The sequence below is a fragment of the Lutjanus erythropterus genome, chromosome 4, assembly GCF_056507025.1.
Source record: "Lutjanus erythropterus isolate fLutEry1 chromosome 4, fLutEry1.hap2, whole genome shotgun sequence".
Classification (NCBI taxonomy): Eukaryota; Metazoa; Chordata; class Actinopteri; order Lutjaniformes; family Lutjanidae; genus Lutjanus; species Lutjanus erythropterus.
In genome coordinates, this window is record NC_139320.1 from 19,809,216 (window position 1) to 19,824,276 (window position 15,061).

General features: G+C 39.8%; 1 protein-coding gene across 36 annotated transcripts; it reads left to right on the forward strand.

The window, feature by feature from the left end:
- The first annotated feature begins 583 nt into the window (after nt 1-583).
- Nucleotides 584-14,371, forward strand: sh3bgr (SH3 domain binding glutamate-rich protein). Of its 36 annotated transcripts, XM_084717295.1 has the most exons (14): nt 584-767; nt 2,242-2,427; nt 2,632-2,712; nt 4,246-4,329; nt 5,572-5,748; nt 6,373-6,399; nt 6,493-6,513; nt 8,270-8,293; nt 8,716-8,742; nt 10,592-10,615; nt 10,921-10,947; nt 12,056-12,085; nt 12,635-12,696; nt 13,623-14,371. In XM_084717295.1, exons 1-13 carry the CDS (start codon nt 723-725, stop codon nt 12,650-12,652), a joined length of 771 nt encoding a protein of 256 aa, XP_084573421.1. In that variant the 5' UTR covers nt 584-722; the 3' UTR covers nt 12,653-12,696; nt 13,623-14,371. The 36 variants fall into 36 exon arrangements, with proteins under 36 accessions (XP_084573421.1, XP_084573383.1, XP_084573384.1 ...); XM_084717257.1 differs by lacking the exon at nt 4,246-4,329 and having other exon boundaries at nt 585-767; nt 5,575-5,763; XM_084717258.1 differs by lacking the exon at nt 4,246-4,329 and having other exon boundaries at nt 585-767; nt 5,575-5,748.
- The last annotated feature ends 690 nt before the right edge of the window (nt 14,372-15,061 follow it).

Below are 15,061 nucleotides of genomic sequence, written 5' to 3' on the forward strand. Positions count from 1 at the left end.
CTGTCTTGTCACTCCTGTTGCACCCTTCTCACATTATAGATTGTAAATATTTAAACTAGTAATCCTTGATAAGTTTCAGCAACAGTTGCTAGGGGCCTTTTTGTAAAGACAGTTGTCATGGTAACCTGCAGACTAATTGGTCAAGGGGAAACACCTAGCCATTAGTTTTTTGTTTTTTTTTTTATTACTTTGTGTTTTTCACAGACTCTAAACAAAAAGAGTGAGACCTCGATACTCAGTTAAACATGTCACAGTTTTTTATCAACCACTGCTGAATGACGTAGCATTTCCCATTTTGTTGAGGAACCTGCTCAAGGACCCCAAACAGGCCCGAGGTCCTGCGTTTGGAAACCAAAGACTTACAGCCTATAGTGCTGGTCAGTGCTATTTCTGTCCATATATGCACTCAGCAAGGAGCTGGAGACGAACTCCGCTGTCCCCCGCGCCGACGGACAGCTGAAGTTGCCAATCAGTCTGTGTGGCGCTGCGCCCCTAGGGGCCAACCCGCCAATCCTGCACTAATGGAGCCTGGACAAAAATAACCTTAGCTCTGTGTGTGTGTGTGTGTGTGTGTGTGTGTGTGTGTGTGTGTGTGTGTGTGTGTGTGTGTGTGATCTCAGTGCTATGTCTCCGTCCTCGGTGCGCTCTAATAATAGGGGAAGCTGTGTGCTCCTTTAAGAGCCTACTTGTTGCATTCTCTGCATTAAATATATTTTAACAAAATGGTTATTAAAGTGTTTCTCGCCTCTTCATCGGGATCCACTGCGGTAAGCTTTCAGCCCGTGTGACTCAACTCTCATTAAAGTGAACTTTGCCGGTTGTTCTCCTTAAACCAAGCTGGACTTTCGATCACACACTCTCTGAAGAGCGTTCAACCTCGAAATTAACGCCAGTCGCCTTTTATTTTGCCTGCCTAAAACCCGCTGGCATGCTTGTGGCTGATTCATGTTTAGATTGAGGGGTGTGTGGTGCTTCACAGCTTTGTTTGATTGTGTCGCTGTGATTCACTTGTAGAGCTTTCTAGAACAGGGGCTCCCTGAGCTGTTCATGTCATGGACCCCGATATACGGACGCTTTTAGACCTCACACCCGGTGCTGGGACATGCCGCTAAGAAATGGCCTTTTCATAACATCTGTGATCAGATATATCGTCAAGAACCTGTTCAGTCGGTGGCATGATAACCAGAGCAGGGAGGGGTGGATTCATCCTCTGGATCTACTTTTGGCAAAGCTAAATAAGCAGTTTAAACCAGTCCATGGTGGCTCAGTTGTTGACTTACAAGCAAGAAAGACTTGGGTTTTATCCTCTGAGTTGATTTATTTGCATGCTTGCCTGTCTCACATTATTCTGTCTTCCTTCCAGTGTATCACAGGTGCAAGGTCCCCAAACTGTGTAAAGAAATGACCAGTCTTACAAAACCCAGACCCCACCATTTTGGCTTTAAGCTTTTTTTTTTAGTGTTTATTGGGGCTGAAACTAGCTGTTAATTTCAATTATCATCAATCAGCTGTAATTGTTTTGACTATAATTTTGTCAGTCAAACACAATTAGAGCTGCAGCTAATGATTATTTTGATCATCAATTAATCTGTTGATCATTTTCTCAATTCATTGATTAGTTGTGTGGTCAATAAAATGTCAGAAAATGGTTCATTTCTGTTACCTTAAGCTCAGGGTGATGTCCTCAATTGCCTTGTTTTGTCCTCAAGTGAAAGACAGTACACTAGGACATTTGTTGACTGTCATAGAGTAGTGGTTCTCAAATAGCGGCCCTTGGCACTCAGCCAGGGCATCTGTGAAAAGCTCTTAAATAATTTAAATGATCATATACTAATATTTAAATGTTTAAATCTAAAATACTTCATAGGTAATAGATAATCACAAATTCTCAAATGACGAAATGACACCTTCATGTTCCATTTTCTATCAAACTAACACACAAAGCTATCCAAGCGGTAATAATTTAACAGAGAGAAGCTAGGACAAACAAATTTTTGGCATTTGTGCTTGATAAACAGTTTTAGCAACTAATTGATGATCAGATTAGTTGGAATTTAATCACTTGAGCCCCAGGATGGGAGTGTCGTGTACCAGATTTGAAAATGAAATGGTGCATGTGTATTCTTGAATGCATTTTTCATCTTTGAGGCTGTTTTAGTATGAATTATTATGTGACGCTACAGTCTTCTCCCACCGTACCATGCAGTCAGGTCTGATTTTATTTATTTTTATGCTTCCCAGATCAAGAAGAAGCAGCAAGATGTGGTCGGCTTCCTGGAGGCTATTAAAGTGGACTACACTCAGCTGGACATCGCCTGCAACGAGGAGAACCGCATGTGGATGAGGCAGAACGTTCCCTCTGAGAAGAAGCCCACTAATGGCATCCCCCTGCCCCCACAGATCTTCAACGAAGAGAGCTACTGTGGGGTAAGAACACAGAAACACTTTCATTGTCAGACATCTACAGACTGCACTTCAAAATTTGCAGTATATTTCACATTATCTCTTTAACTTACTGTGCGTGTCAGTACTACAACGTGAAAACCTGCTCCTGTAAGTGTGCATGATGAGTAAGTAGGAAAAAAAGATGCAGTGAATTGTTAAAGACTGTTTTCTTTTATTCTCATGCAGGACTATGACACATTCTTCGAAGCCAAGGAGGACAACACAGTGTATGCCTTCCTGGGGCTGCCCCCTCCTCCTGGGTCAAAGGTTGGAACTATTTTCTCTTTTCTATGCATTTACAAAAAAAGTAATAATAATCTTGCAGATTTTACCTCTATGCTAGGCTGTAAATCTGCTGTATTGGGACAGCATCAACAGTGTTTGACCAAAGAGCTAATATATTGTCCTTCAGAATTTTTTAACATATAAATCATTCTGTTTCAGATAACTATTTGTTGTGAATATTATGTGACTTTATGATAAACTGTCAGCTGAAGACTTAAGATATTAATAACATAAATATCCTAATTTTAAATTTTAAAGCCATGCAAACAACCGTATTCATTGCATCAAGCAGTAATCAGGATGATAAATACTCAACTACACTTATGAGACAAAGCTTTTTTAAAAATATAAAAACATAACAAAAAAAAATCAACCATTCCAGTGTTTGATCAGCAGCACACAGAGGATTGCACAGATTATTTCACTGTTCATGTATATCAAGCCATTTTATTAAAAACGTACACTGTTAAAGGGATAGTTAAGGTTTTTTGAAGTGGGGTTGTGTGAGGTATTTATCCATAGTCAGTGTATTACTTACAGCAGATTGTGGTCAACATGCCCCCAGTTTTCTAGAAGCAGATGGGCTGTTAGCACAGAAGCTAAGTCATGCACTGCTGTGGACAGGGTCAGAAGCAAAACTTTTAGCCATCTGAAAAATGCCAAATATCGCTGTCCCCAAAGCTAAACATCATTTCACCTCACAGAATAGGGGAGTTTCTTATCTAGCACAGCTGGTTTACATTATGGTGTTACTTTGGTGTTTTAATAGAAGATCAGCAACTCCTGTGTTCTGTGAGGTAAAATTACACTTTTTGCCAGTGTTGTCTGGTGGCTTTCGAGAGAGAAATATTTGGCTCATATAACGACTGTTTGCTGGTGGAAAAGGCTGTCTGACAGTAAAGTAAAGCAGTGAAAACATTTTAAACATAGTTTACACTTAAACTGACAGAGATCTTTTTAGGCGGGCCTTCCTTTAACATGGCTGAACACGTTATGCTCCTGACCCCGTCCACAGCAGTACATTGCTTAGCTTTGGCGCTAATACTTCAGCTGCCTCTCTTAACTGGGGGCATGCTGATTGGCATCTAATGTAATACACTGACTATGAATGCTTACCTCATACAACCCCACTTCACAAAATTTTAACTATCCCTTTAAGTCATTGTACTGTTAAAAAAACGGAAGAAAATGGGATTGACTTTCACCTCTGAGTGGTGTCAGGTTATATCACCTGACACCTAACTTGGTGGGTGTTGAATCAGAATCTAGATATGACTACTTCAGACTGAAGGAGGCTTAAATCACATTTGTCCAAATGGGTTACGTTTTAAAATTTTCTGCTAAATATATTGAAACGGATACAATGGACTTTTAACTATCTCGATCTGACAATATTCAGAGTAGTTGTAACTTCAGAATGTAGAGGACATATTGGCCGGTGACCCAAACAGTTAATCTCAAGCCCTGATTCAGTATGAGACGCTCACGTTAAACCTGATCATTTCATTGACACAGGAGGCGGCCGACAAAGAACCCATTGTGGAGAACGGGACCCATGCTGAGGAAACTAATGCAGAGGAGAACATTGATGACTCAATAGTAATGCCGTCGTTACTTTCATTTCCCCCCCTTCATGCTTTGTTTCTTTCCACTGTGTCTCACTGTTTCCTTTCCATCCAGTATAACTGAATGATTTCCCTTCTGACCGCACACGTCAACACGATCAGATTCTTACTGTCCTCTCGGACGTTCTGTCCGAGTCATCACATTGACTAATCTTTCTGTGTTTTGCATGAGTGAGAAGTTTAACACTATATACTGAGCTGTCATTATAACACTGTGACATTGCATCACTATGATCAGACTGCCACAGAGTTGTGAGGCATCATGTTCCTACAATCCTTTCTATAATAACTACTTTATGAAGTTCTTTGTGTTTGGTTCGCATTGTGAAATTTTTGTTTCATTTTTATGGATTTGTTCAATGCTTACTTTTAAAGAGCATTTTGTTTCTCATATATTTCTTGATTCCGGTGACTTTCTAACAATTTTTCCTCCCAAAAGAAACTCCCTGCCTGTCCGTCTTTAAAATGTAATGATATATTTAAATCCTCCAATTTCAAGTCCAGGATATGAGAAAACATTCCTCGCAAGCAGAATTTTATTCCATTTATTTGCTTTACTCATTGCATTACAGGATATTGACATAGCTTCAAAATGTTGAAGGGCTTTTATTTTTTTAACTCAACTGATTTTTTTTTTTTTTTTAACAAAGTCCATCTACCAGTACCAGTTATATCTTGTCTGTTGAATTTTGAATTGTCTGGCACATAACTCCTCGTAAAATGGCAAATTGTTATATACAGATTTCAGTTGTACAGATTAAACAAACTAAGATAAAATATTTCAATTACTGAGCTTTAGACGTAGCTTGGCTAGCTGTTCCCCCTTTCTTTTGGTGCTAAGCTAAGCTAACTGAGTTTCATATTTACCATCCAAATGTGAGACTTGTATTGATCTTCTCATCTTACTCTTGCCAAGAACATGAATAGCTGTATTTGCCCAAATCTGAATTATTGCTTTAAGGCCACGATGGATTCTCAGCTGTATAGAGATTGTTCATAATGCATGTTTCTAAACTTAAGATTTTTATCCAAAGCACTGACCCTCCAGTCTCCACCTTTTAACTGCTAATACTTCTTCCCCTCTCCACTTTATTCCCAGAACTGACCGACACTTTTAAAGTTTTTTTTTAAAAGTCTCCTGATAAGCTGACTGTCTTTTTGTTACGTCGTTTGTTTTACTTGACCATTAGTTGTTGTTGTATTGCTTCACAATAAGGAGGTCCCTGAGGAGGAGCGCAACGGGCATACACACGAAGAAGAGGAGCAGGCAGCTTACGAGGAAGAGGAAGGTGAGGGTGGTGAGGAGGAGGAGGTAGCAGATGATGAAGCCATGGAAGGAGACGAGGCTCCTGCAGAGGACGAGGAGGAGGCGGCAGAAGAAGAATCAGACGAGGTCACAGAAGACACAGTAATTGCCACTTAGCTAGAATCCACAGTCCCATAGTTGTGTCTCTCCCTCCGTCCCTTGAATGTTTTGAATTGAAAGTCTTTTCGTCCATCTTCCCATCATTCCTGGAATGCTCTGTTTTTCCTCCCCTCAGCATCTCCACTTTCCCTTTAATGTCATCCTTTTCTTCCTCGTTAAGGGTTTGCTTCCCTTTTAAGTTCCTGTCGTCCTCGTACTGCATCTCCTCGTCAAGTCTCTCTGGATTCAGATATTTATTAACCAAAAATGTGTCACAATTCTGTTCACCCTCGTTCCACTGCACCACCGGACGTCTTTACTGTTGTATTTTTTACAACTTTTTATGAGTTTTTGTCTGTTTTTATTTACCTCCATGTGTCTTTGTATTTTGCTGATGACTTTGTTCCCACTTGTCTTGATCCACGCTGCATTTCACTGCATATTCATTCAGTGTCAACTGTCTTGATCAAAGTGTGTCAGGTCCTACAAACACCCCACTTTGTCTGGTTCAATAAGCCTGATCTGTGGCTGCTGCTGTGTTTCAGTATGTATTTACAGTATGTATTATGTGTGTGTTAAACATCTCTAATGCTATCCTCTCTCCTCTGTTAGGAGGCTCGTGTAGCTGAAGAAGAACAGGTAGGTTTCTCAAACACTTATGAACACACTGTGCTACAGTTAACACTTAAAGGACAATGTGTTTCAGCGATTTCTTTCTCTTTTCCTAAACAGGAAGAAGCTGATGAAGACAGGGTAAGAAGAGACACTGGGTGTTTGTTCTTGATGCTAAATCTGAAGGTCGTTATTAATAAAATCAAACCACAGCAACAATAGCAGTTAATACCAGCTGTGCTTTGTGCCAACTTCACTTCAGTAGTGAGACGAGCCTGGACTCAATAGACCTCGAACATGTTCCTTTTCATTAATTCCAGCTAATATAAGACACGGTAATGATTACATTTAATGGAATGCATGTGAAATACATTAAGTAAATGTTCATTAACCCTTTCCTTTCCTGTCAGTCATTTCTGGTTTAGAATCAGTGCACTAACCGATCTTCTCCAGAGCCCAGCTGTGTCTGCCAGCCAGTGAACCTGTCTGATTACTAACATTTATTGAACTTCTAGCGTTTGTATTAACTGTCAAATTAATTTATGGTTCGTTTTCATTCTCACCTGAAAGTTGCATTTGTAATGATGTTAAAAATGAATTGCCCTTTGATATTGAAAAGTCTGATTATTGTTGTTGTTCATCGATTTAAAAGCTTCAAAATTAATTTATTGATGAGGGTTTCTCTTTAAACAAGACACAAGAAGTTTTCCATCCTTTTTAAAATCACTAATTCTATTTCACATTAATTGTTTACGTAAACACGTATTGCACAAAAAAAAAAAGTTTTGGTCAATGAAATTTGTTGAAATATTTAATCTTCTTTCGCTATTAATGTAGTATTTGATGGTTGATTCAGGGCTAATAACCTCTAACACTCCGTACAATTGACAGAAGCCAATCAGCCATATTCAGAAGCACAACACACTGTGACTGTAAATTACTGTGTAGTAACTCGAGTACTGTGCAGGTCTTTATTTAATCTCTCCCATTCTCTGTTCAAGGGCAGTGGTTACTTTTTTGCATCTGTGCACAAGCAGTTGAATGCTTGAAACCTTTTCCCCTGTTTTTGTAGCCTCTAAAGCCTAGGATCTGTGCCATCAAACTAATTTAACAGCCCCACAACACTGAGAAAAATATTGAAAAAAGACATTTGGGCCAGTGACTGTTGATTTAACTACTATTATGCATTATATATGACGTTTTTAGAAATGTCACCTTCCACATTTAACTAAAGAGTTTTACATCTTGTGTTTAATTTTACACAATTTGACTCCCTTCCTTAGTCCCGCCCCTTTTTGCTCTGTGCAACTTACTAACTAAATAATATACATCAATTGTTAACTAGCTAATTAGCTAGCATTTTGCTCTGTAACAAAACACTAGCTAATCATATATTGTGAACTACCTAGTTAGCTAGCAATTTGTTTACGTTAGCTAACTTAAGATGTGACCATATTTGTTGGCTTTTGGTCCTCCAGCAGCATCTTGTGACCATCTTGAACATTTATTTTCTTTTTAACAAAGGTGAGCCTAGCATATAGCATACAGAAGTACAGAAAACAGGAAAAGAGAAAGTTGACCAGACCAAGCTTTCTCAACTGTTCAGCTCAGCGCAAAAAGGGGAAGGACTTAGGAAGGGTCAGCTGAAACACTTTACTCATGGTAATTGATCGACATGTTACACACAGTAACTAAATTGGTGAATTTAAGAATTGGCATGTTTCCTCAGTTTGTGTTCAAGTCCTTTTACCACTGGAGTTCACATCACTTAGCTGTATCAGTTTCAGAGGTCCTTCTGCTGGTGTTTGCACCACTCTTGTTCCTCATGCACGCACCGTATTGGATTTGACCCCTTCTTCGCCCTTCTTTTGTCCATCTCTCGTTTTGCTCCCTCCAGGAGGAAGAGGATTTGCAGTCAGAGGTAACTGTGCGTCGGTGATCGCCTCTTTCTACGGTTCCTCCATATAGTCATCAGCAGTGTGGGTTTGATGGTGCAGAGATCAGGGAAGGCTGCTGTGGTTGGGCTGGGTGGGGACGGGGCCTTGGTCTGCTGTTCCCACTCATCCGTATACTGTTTGAATTTGCTCACTTCAAGACTTCACCTTTCTCTCCCTCTCCTCCGTCTGTTCTCCTGTCATCACTCTACTCAATCATCATTTTGTTTTCCTCTTTCTGCTAACATCCTCGTCCTCATTTCTTCCCAGTTTTGTAGCTGCTTCCTGACAACCTCAACTATCCCCTTAGTTCCCATTTTAAATGAGGAGACTTTTCTAAAGTGCATGCCTGTGATGCTCTTTTGCTCCCCACACAGCCTGCTGACCTGCTATCTGTTATTCCCTCTAGGAGGAAGAAGAGCTTCGGCAGCTTGAGGTAGATCCACGTGATATCTTTTATTTTTTTTTACCTGCCTCTAGCCTACCTTAGTTCGCCGTGTGCTTTTTTTCAGTCACATATCTCTTTCAGTCATTTTCTTGCTTCTTTCGCCCCCTCCTGGTGTATCAAGCATTCCGTCAGTTATCTCTTTTACTAGTTTACCAAAATATTCCATAGTTTGCCATGCTGTTAGGTCAAAGGGACCAATCGTGTAGCTGGATGAGAAGCATGGCATCGTTGTAAACAGAATTAAGAGTTAGAATAAAGTGCAAGGTTGAGAACAACACTGTAGGCCATAGCAAGTGGTTTTGCATGTTACATCAAGTGTTTTCACTCACATTCTGTATGAAGTGGTGATTAAAGTATGACTTTGAGTTCTTGTCTTTAAGATATTACCAATGTAAAAATCATTTTTAGAGAGGTAATAATGTCCCTTTACTTACATAAGTCACGTTTTTTTGATACTGAGTTTTATTAAGTTTGCAATGGCTTTACAGTAAGTTCTCAACGGTTTATTTTAATGTTCACTCAAGAATAAACTTCGGAGTATGCACTCCCATACAGTGATGTAATGTCCACTGGGGACAGGGGAAATTCCCTTTTGCAGTCTCAGTTTGATTTACTGACTAAAATCTCACTAAACAGTGCCCTCACACTCTCCAGCTGTCATAATCCAGATCACTGAATATTGTTTTTTTTTTTTTTTTTTTCCCTTGGCTTTACCTGTCAGGGCACATACCTGAAAACCCTGGAAATCTTCCTCTTCTGAAACTAAAACTCATGCACATGTTCACACACTGTGTCACACTGCACATTAAACCATTAGGACAGGGTTGCAAGTTTTTATGTTAAGACTCAGATAATTCAGTGGCTTTTCTCACAGCATTGTTTAACCCTGGGTTAACTTTCCTAGAGAGCTCAGACTTAACCAGGGCCCAAAGGATTAACCAGGATCCACCTGCTATACACTGAGTTGTATTTAAAAGGGATTAATTTCATCTAAATTAGTAAATCCAGGTTTAAATTTAAGCAGAGCTCTGTTGCGTAATTGAATTGTGGCTGCTCTGCATTAGTAAACAAGTTGTGACATTGTTTGTTGGCTAATTAAAAAGTTCAAACATTACATTGTTTGCTATGTTACTAAAAAGTTAGCAAAACGTTACACTGTTTGTGAGCTAGCTAGAAAGTCAACAAAATGTTACAGTGTTTGCTCGCTAACTAAAACGTTATTAAAACATTACATTTTCTGCTAGCCAGCTAACACATTAGTTAGCCTAGTTAGCCTGCACATGATGGCGTGGCATAGCAGCTCTAATTTCTCCTCCATTGAGAAAAAACTTGTTGGCAAAATTAATGGCATAATATGGGCAAGAAAATTAAAAGTGACAGGCAGACCATTTTAACATATTAACTGAATTGAAAGAAATAAGAGACAATCATTTGGGTTGAGTCTGTCCCTTAACTGTCATCAAGGAAGTAGATACCTTGCTCAGTCCATCTCATAAAGGCAGCCATTTATAAACCTCAAGTGTAAGTTAATACTGGATTACATTTTAAATTTTGTGAACATAATTTAAAGTTAAGCCATGATATAATCAGATATAAAAATTAATCCTTGTTGGTGCAACCCAGCCTTACAGTGCTTTGAAGCCTAAAGTCAGTCTGAGTTAAAAAAAAAAAAAAAAAAAAAATAGTCCCGATGCTGTGTGAAAAGAGCTCTGCTTCTCTGAGACATTCCAACCTGTGCCTGATTTTCCGTCACGTGTCCTTCACTGCTTTGCTTTGCTTTGCCTTCTTTCCTCTCTACCTTTCCGTCTGTTTTGTCGTTGTCCCACCTCTGTTGCAGGAGCAGGATGGACACGGCAGTGAGGTAGTTTCTGTTGTTTGTGGTGTCTTGTATTTTCAGGCTTATAGACTCTTAGAGGTTTTCACTGTCCTTCCTCTTTCTTCTTCCTCTCTTTCTCTGTGTGCTGCATGGTCTTCTTTTCCATGGAGATGCCTGATGGTGTGCAGCATGATACGCAATAGACAATATTTTTCAGAAAGCTTAGGTGGATTTAGTTTGGGAACAAAAATGAAATCCACATATGGACCACATGTACCGAATTACGACAGTCGTCTCTCCATCTTTGTGACATTTACATTCTTAACACCACGTAATTTCATTTTCCGTAGGAAGAAGAAGAGGCTGAAGTACAAGAGGTATAACTGGATTGTAGAGTCGTTGTCCATGTTTGGCATGGTGTGAATTATTGTGGAATTTTTATGCATGATCTGACTGCTTACAAAGACTGTATATGTACAGGTTTATGCAAATGTTTCTACTGTCTCTCCCAGTTAGCAGTTGTGTGTCATGCACAATGTGGGAATGTGACCCAGCTCTGATCTTCATAGGTGGCACCACACAATCTTTTTTGTTACTTCAGTGTTGCAGCGAGCATTCATTCAGGCATTTTCTCTGAGTCTGGCAGGTCATATTTATTTGTTTTGTTTTGATGCCTTGAGAACAGGTGGAAAGTTTTGTTGTGGTTGTTCACCTCTGCCCATGTGCACATGAGCATAACTTGGATGTGTTTTCAGTTTGGTTATGTTTTTGTGTGGAGAGTGGACACTCTGACTTGACAGGGGGGACATCTTTTTTTTTTCTTTTTTCTTTTTTCTTTTTTAAGAAGTCATGGTTTTTGTTTGTTTTTGCCAAGAGCACTCTGAAACAAAGTGGATGTGACAAGTTCCAAAGAGGACGGATGAGATGGAGCACTTCTTGTTATTGTGCAATACTAGGGAGAAAAAAAAACACATAAAAATATACACGTTAGATCAGATGTATTTGATAGTGCTTGGCACTCTCCATCTTAAGCTGTACGACAGGATGGAATCTAGTGATGGTGGCATCTAATTATAGATATTGATGTCAGCTCCCTTTGTCCCTTGGTGAATGTGTTGTTTACTTCAAGAGGGCAGTCATCAAACTGTTCTCAGGCACTGCAGCTTTAGTGATTACACTTAAACACAAGATAGAATGACTTTTGGTTTCAGAATCTAAAACACTGTACATGGTGCACTGCATTAAGCACCGCTCTTGTCTCTCTTAGGTCATATCAGGATATGCAAAAATCTGTAGGTGTCCTTAGTTCCTCTCATCCCTGCTGTTATTGCAACCGACTGCACTTCTCTCGGGTTACTTCTTCTCCATTTTTAACCCGTCCTCAGTTCAACCACTAACTAATGTGAAGTCCTCTCACTTTCCTGCCATTTGGACCTCATGGCCTCACACAACCCCCTTCTTTCTCTTTTTTTCACACCTCAAAAGGAAGAAGAAGAAGACGTGGAAGAAACACAGGTAGTATTACAGCAACGAGTGAAATCCATCTTGCCATGTTTGAACTGTTGCCTGTGTTTGACATGCCTGCAGAAAACTCTCATTAAGAGGATAGATCTTTTTGGAGACAAATACACATTAGTAGAACATCTTGATAACTGAGTAATCCCTGACTTTATTTGAGTTGGGAGTCTCAAGGAGAGCACTATGAGACGTTTTTGAAAAGAGAGGAAAGCACTCGTTTTTTTTTTTTTACACCATCTGTCAGAGGAATCATCCTTGTTTTTATTTACGCAACAAACTAAGCAGATCCAACTGTAATCTTTTTTCTTAAATCCACTAAGCTCAAAGGATCTGACCCAGGAAACAACAAGCAACATACACTGCACCAATTTTTGTCGAATTTTCCTACAAACAAAGATTTGTGCGATTAAAAACATCTGAAAGAAGCTATTATCACATAACTGCACAGTTCTACAGAAAGTAACTCAGAACACATAGATTCTGATACATTTTTATTGTTTTCCTTTTAAATATATGTTATTAATTTGTGATCATTTATTTTAACAGGAGGAAGAGGCTGAGTAGTTAAAGCCAGAAGACGTCAGTGATGTTGACTTACTGCTGTCCAGGTAAAACACTAGTACACCGTCTCCACTGCTTTGTTTCAGTGCTTTTGCTTTTCCACTGGAGGGCAGTAACACATTATGTGAATTGGTAACAAACATTACCACAACATGAATAGGTCCCCTTGGTGTTGCCTTTATATTTGGCATTTATGTAACTGGATCATTTAAAAAGATAAACCTGTATTCAGAAATAGGGTTAAGGTGTTTTGCTTTTGTGTGCCTCTTTGACCCTGCCATATAATCAAATGATACCAAATAATAACAGGCAATTACACAGCCTCTCTGTTTTATCTACATTGAGTACTGCACATATGAAGGATCTATGAGATGTATAAATCTCACATACTAACGATGATACTCTCCTTGTGTCACCTTGGTGTTTGTATGGTGACATGCACTTTGAGGTGTTCACTGAGAGGAAACAAAATAATGCAGCAGCCTATTTACAAGGGACTGCCACTGCTGTCTCCATCTACAAACAGCTTCAGTGAGCACACATAGTGCCTGGGGATCATCTGGAGCCGTAACAAAAAAACATCCCACAATTCCTCTCTTTTTTTTTGTTCCTCTGAGGCAGTGGCAGCGATGACGATGGTGATGATGATAATAATAATCCTAATCTTCAAAGCCCGTCTTTTAGTCCTTCTCTGCATGTCAGGCATCTATGACCCACTGCAGGAGGAGCCACACAGCAAAGCTTTGAAGGAATGGCAATGCTCCTCTCTTAGCTGTCTCCCAACCCCTGCGAGCCTCTGTCATGCCTTGTTAGAGGAAGCTGCTAAGTGAGCTTCAGATGTGCCTCCGGAGGAGCGGGCACGCTGGGTGGCACAGGCGTAGCATTGGTGGTGGCTGTCTCAGCCACCACAGACAACTGGGGAATGTGTGACCTCGTTTTTTTTTCTTCTTCATCTGTTTGCCTTCCGTTTCAGCCTGAAGGAGCCTCCTGTTCCGTCTCTCCCTGACCCCTGACGCTTGACCCCCTCTGCCCCGTCAGACAGCCCCTTCACCTCTCCGCAAGGCTGCACTGGACCCCACTGGAAGCCGTTCATGTGCTTGAAGGCGCCATCCAAACTGAAAAGTCCTAACCCACATTTGTCCCCCCTCCTCCCCTTTCCCCTTTGACTGCAATGTTGACTTAATTTTTATATTTTGCAAGTAGAGACATACTGTAATGAAAACGCGCAGAGTAGCCTAGTGGTGTCAGTTTGTTTTTAATGAGTAGCTTTTGTAAAATGCAAAACAGTTATTTTGTTGAACTCAAACATATTTCTCATGTTTTACTTTTAGAAATTCTAGTTTTCTAACACAAAGAGGCAGTGACCTTTTCAAAAAAATATTACCTTGGCATACCTTCGTTTGTGGCCTCTACTTCAGATTCAGAGGTTCATAACTCACTCTACAGTAAGTGTTCTGTGCTTTTATCGCAGAGGTTTTGCCAATGTTGTGCCTAGATGAGTCCTTCAATCAACTGAATATATAAATGCAAACTAAGACTTCTAACAGCCACATGAGAAAGGAAATACGCACATACTGCAGCCCTGCAAACTACACCACCACCACTAATATTACTTCTGCCTATACTGCTGTCTAATCAATGCACTTTGTTGAATGAAGAGTGAAACATGTGACTAAGACTTGGGTGCAATGGAAAATGCAATAAAGTAGACTGGTAAAGAAACTGTCAGTGGTCCTGTTTTGTTTTATTTTAAACTCTTGCTGGCATATTTATAGATCAGTGGACCATTGTTCAGTCTGAGGAGTGCAGGGGCAAGCAGGAAAATAAAACAAATGCCTTGTCCCAGGAGATCCTGGGAAAAGATGGAGGAGGGTGTACACTGTTATTAACTATTTAATACATTAAAGTATAATGTAAGTGTTGCTAACATGCTAAATATATAGTCATCTGCCATCTGAGACCACTGTTGGATATTGACCAGGAAAAAAAAGCAATGAATTTTAGAGTTAGATTCAACACTCCAGACTTTTTATGCCATTTCAACATTTGTCATCTCAATCTGTGTTGGTGTGTTCACATCATGACAGTATCTACACTCACTGAAACCTAAAAGAAGTGAAAAAAACACAAAATGACCATAGTGAATCAAGTCAGTTTAAATAATTAATAAATATTAACACATATCTGCTTGGGAATACTATCAGCACCGCAAACCAAATATGATGTATGATGTACCAATATTGTATATCTCCCAGCCTGAGGTCATAACTGCAGGAGGTTGGCAATTATCAAAAAACATCTGCGGTGTTTACTTTATGAATACATCATTCAGTGTGTCCATATCCATTCATCTGAAGAGGGTGGAGGTCTCCTTGTGAGGCCCCTGGGAACTGGGGAATTACAAGAGGCTTT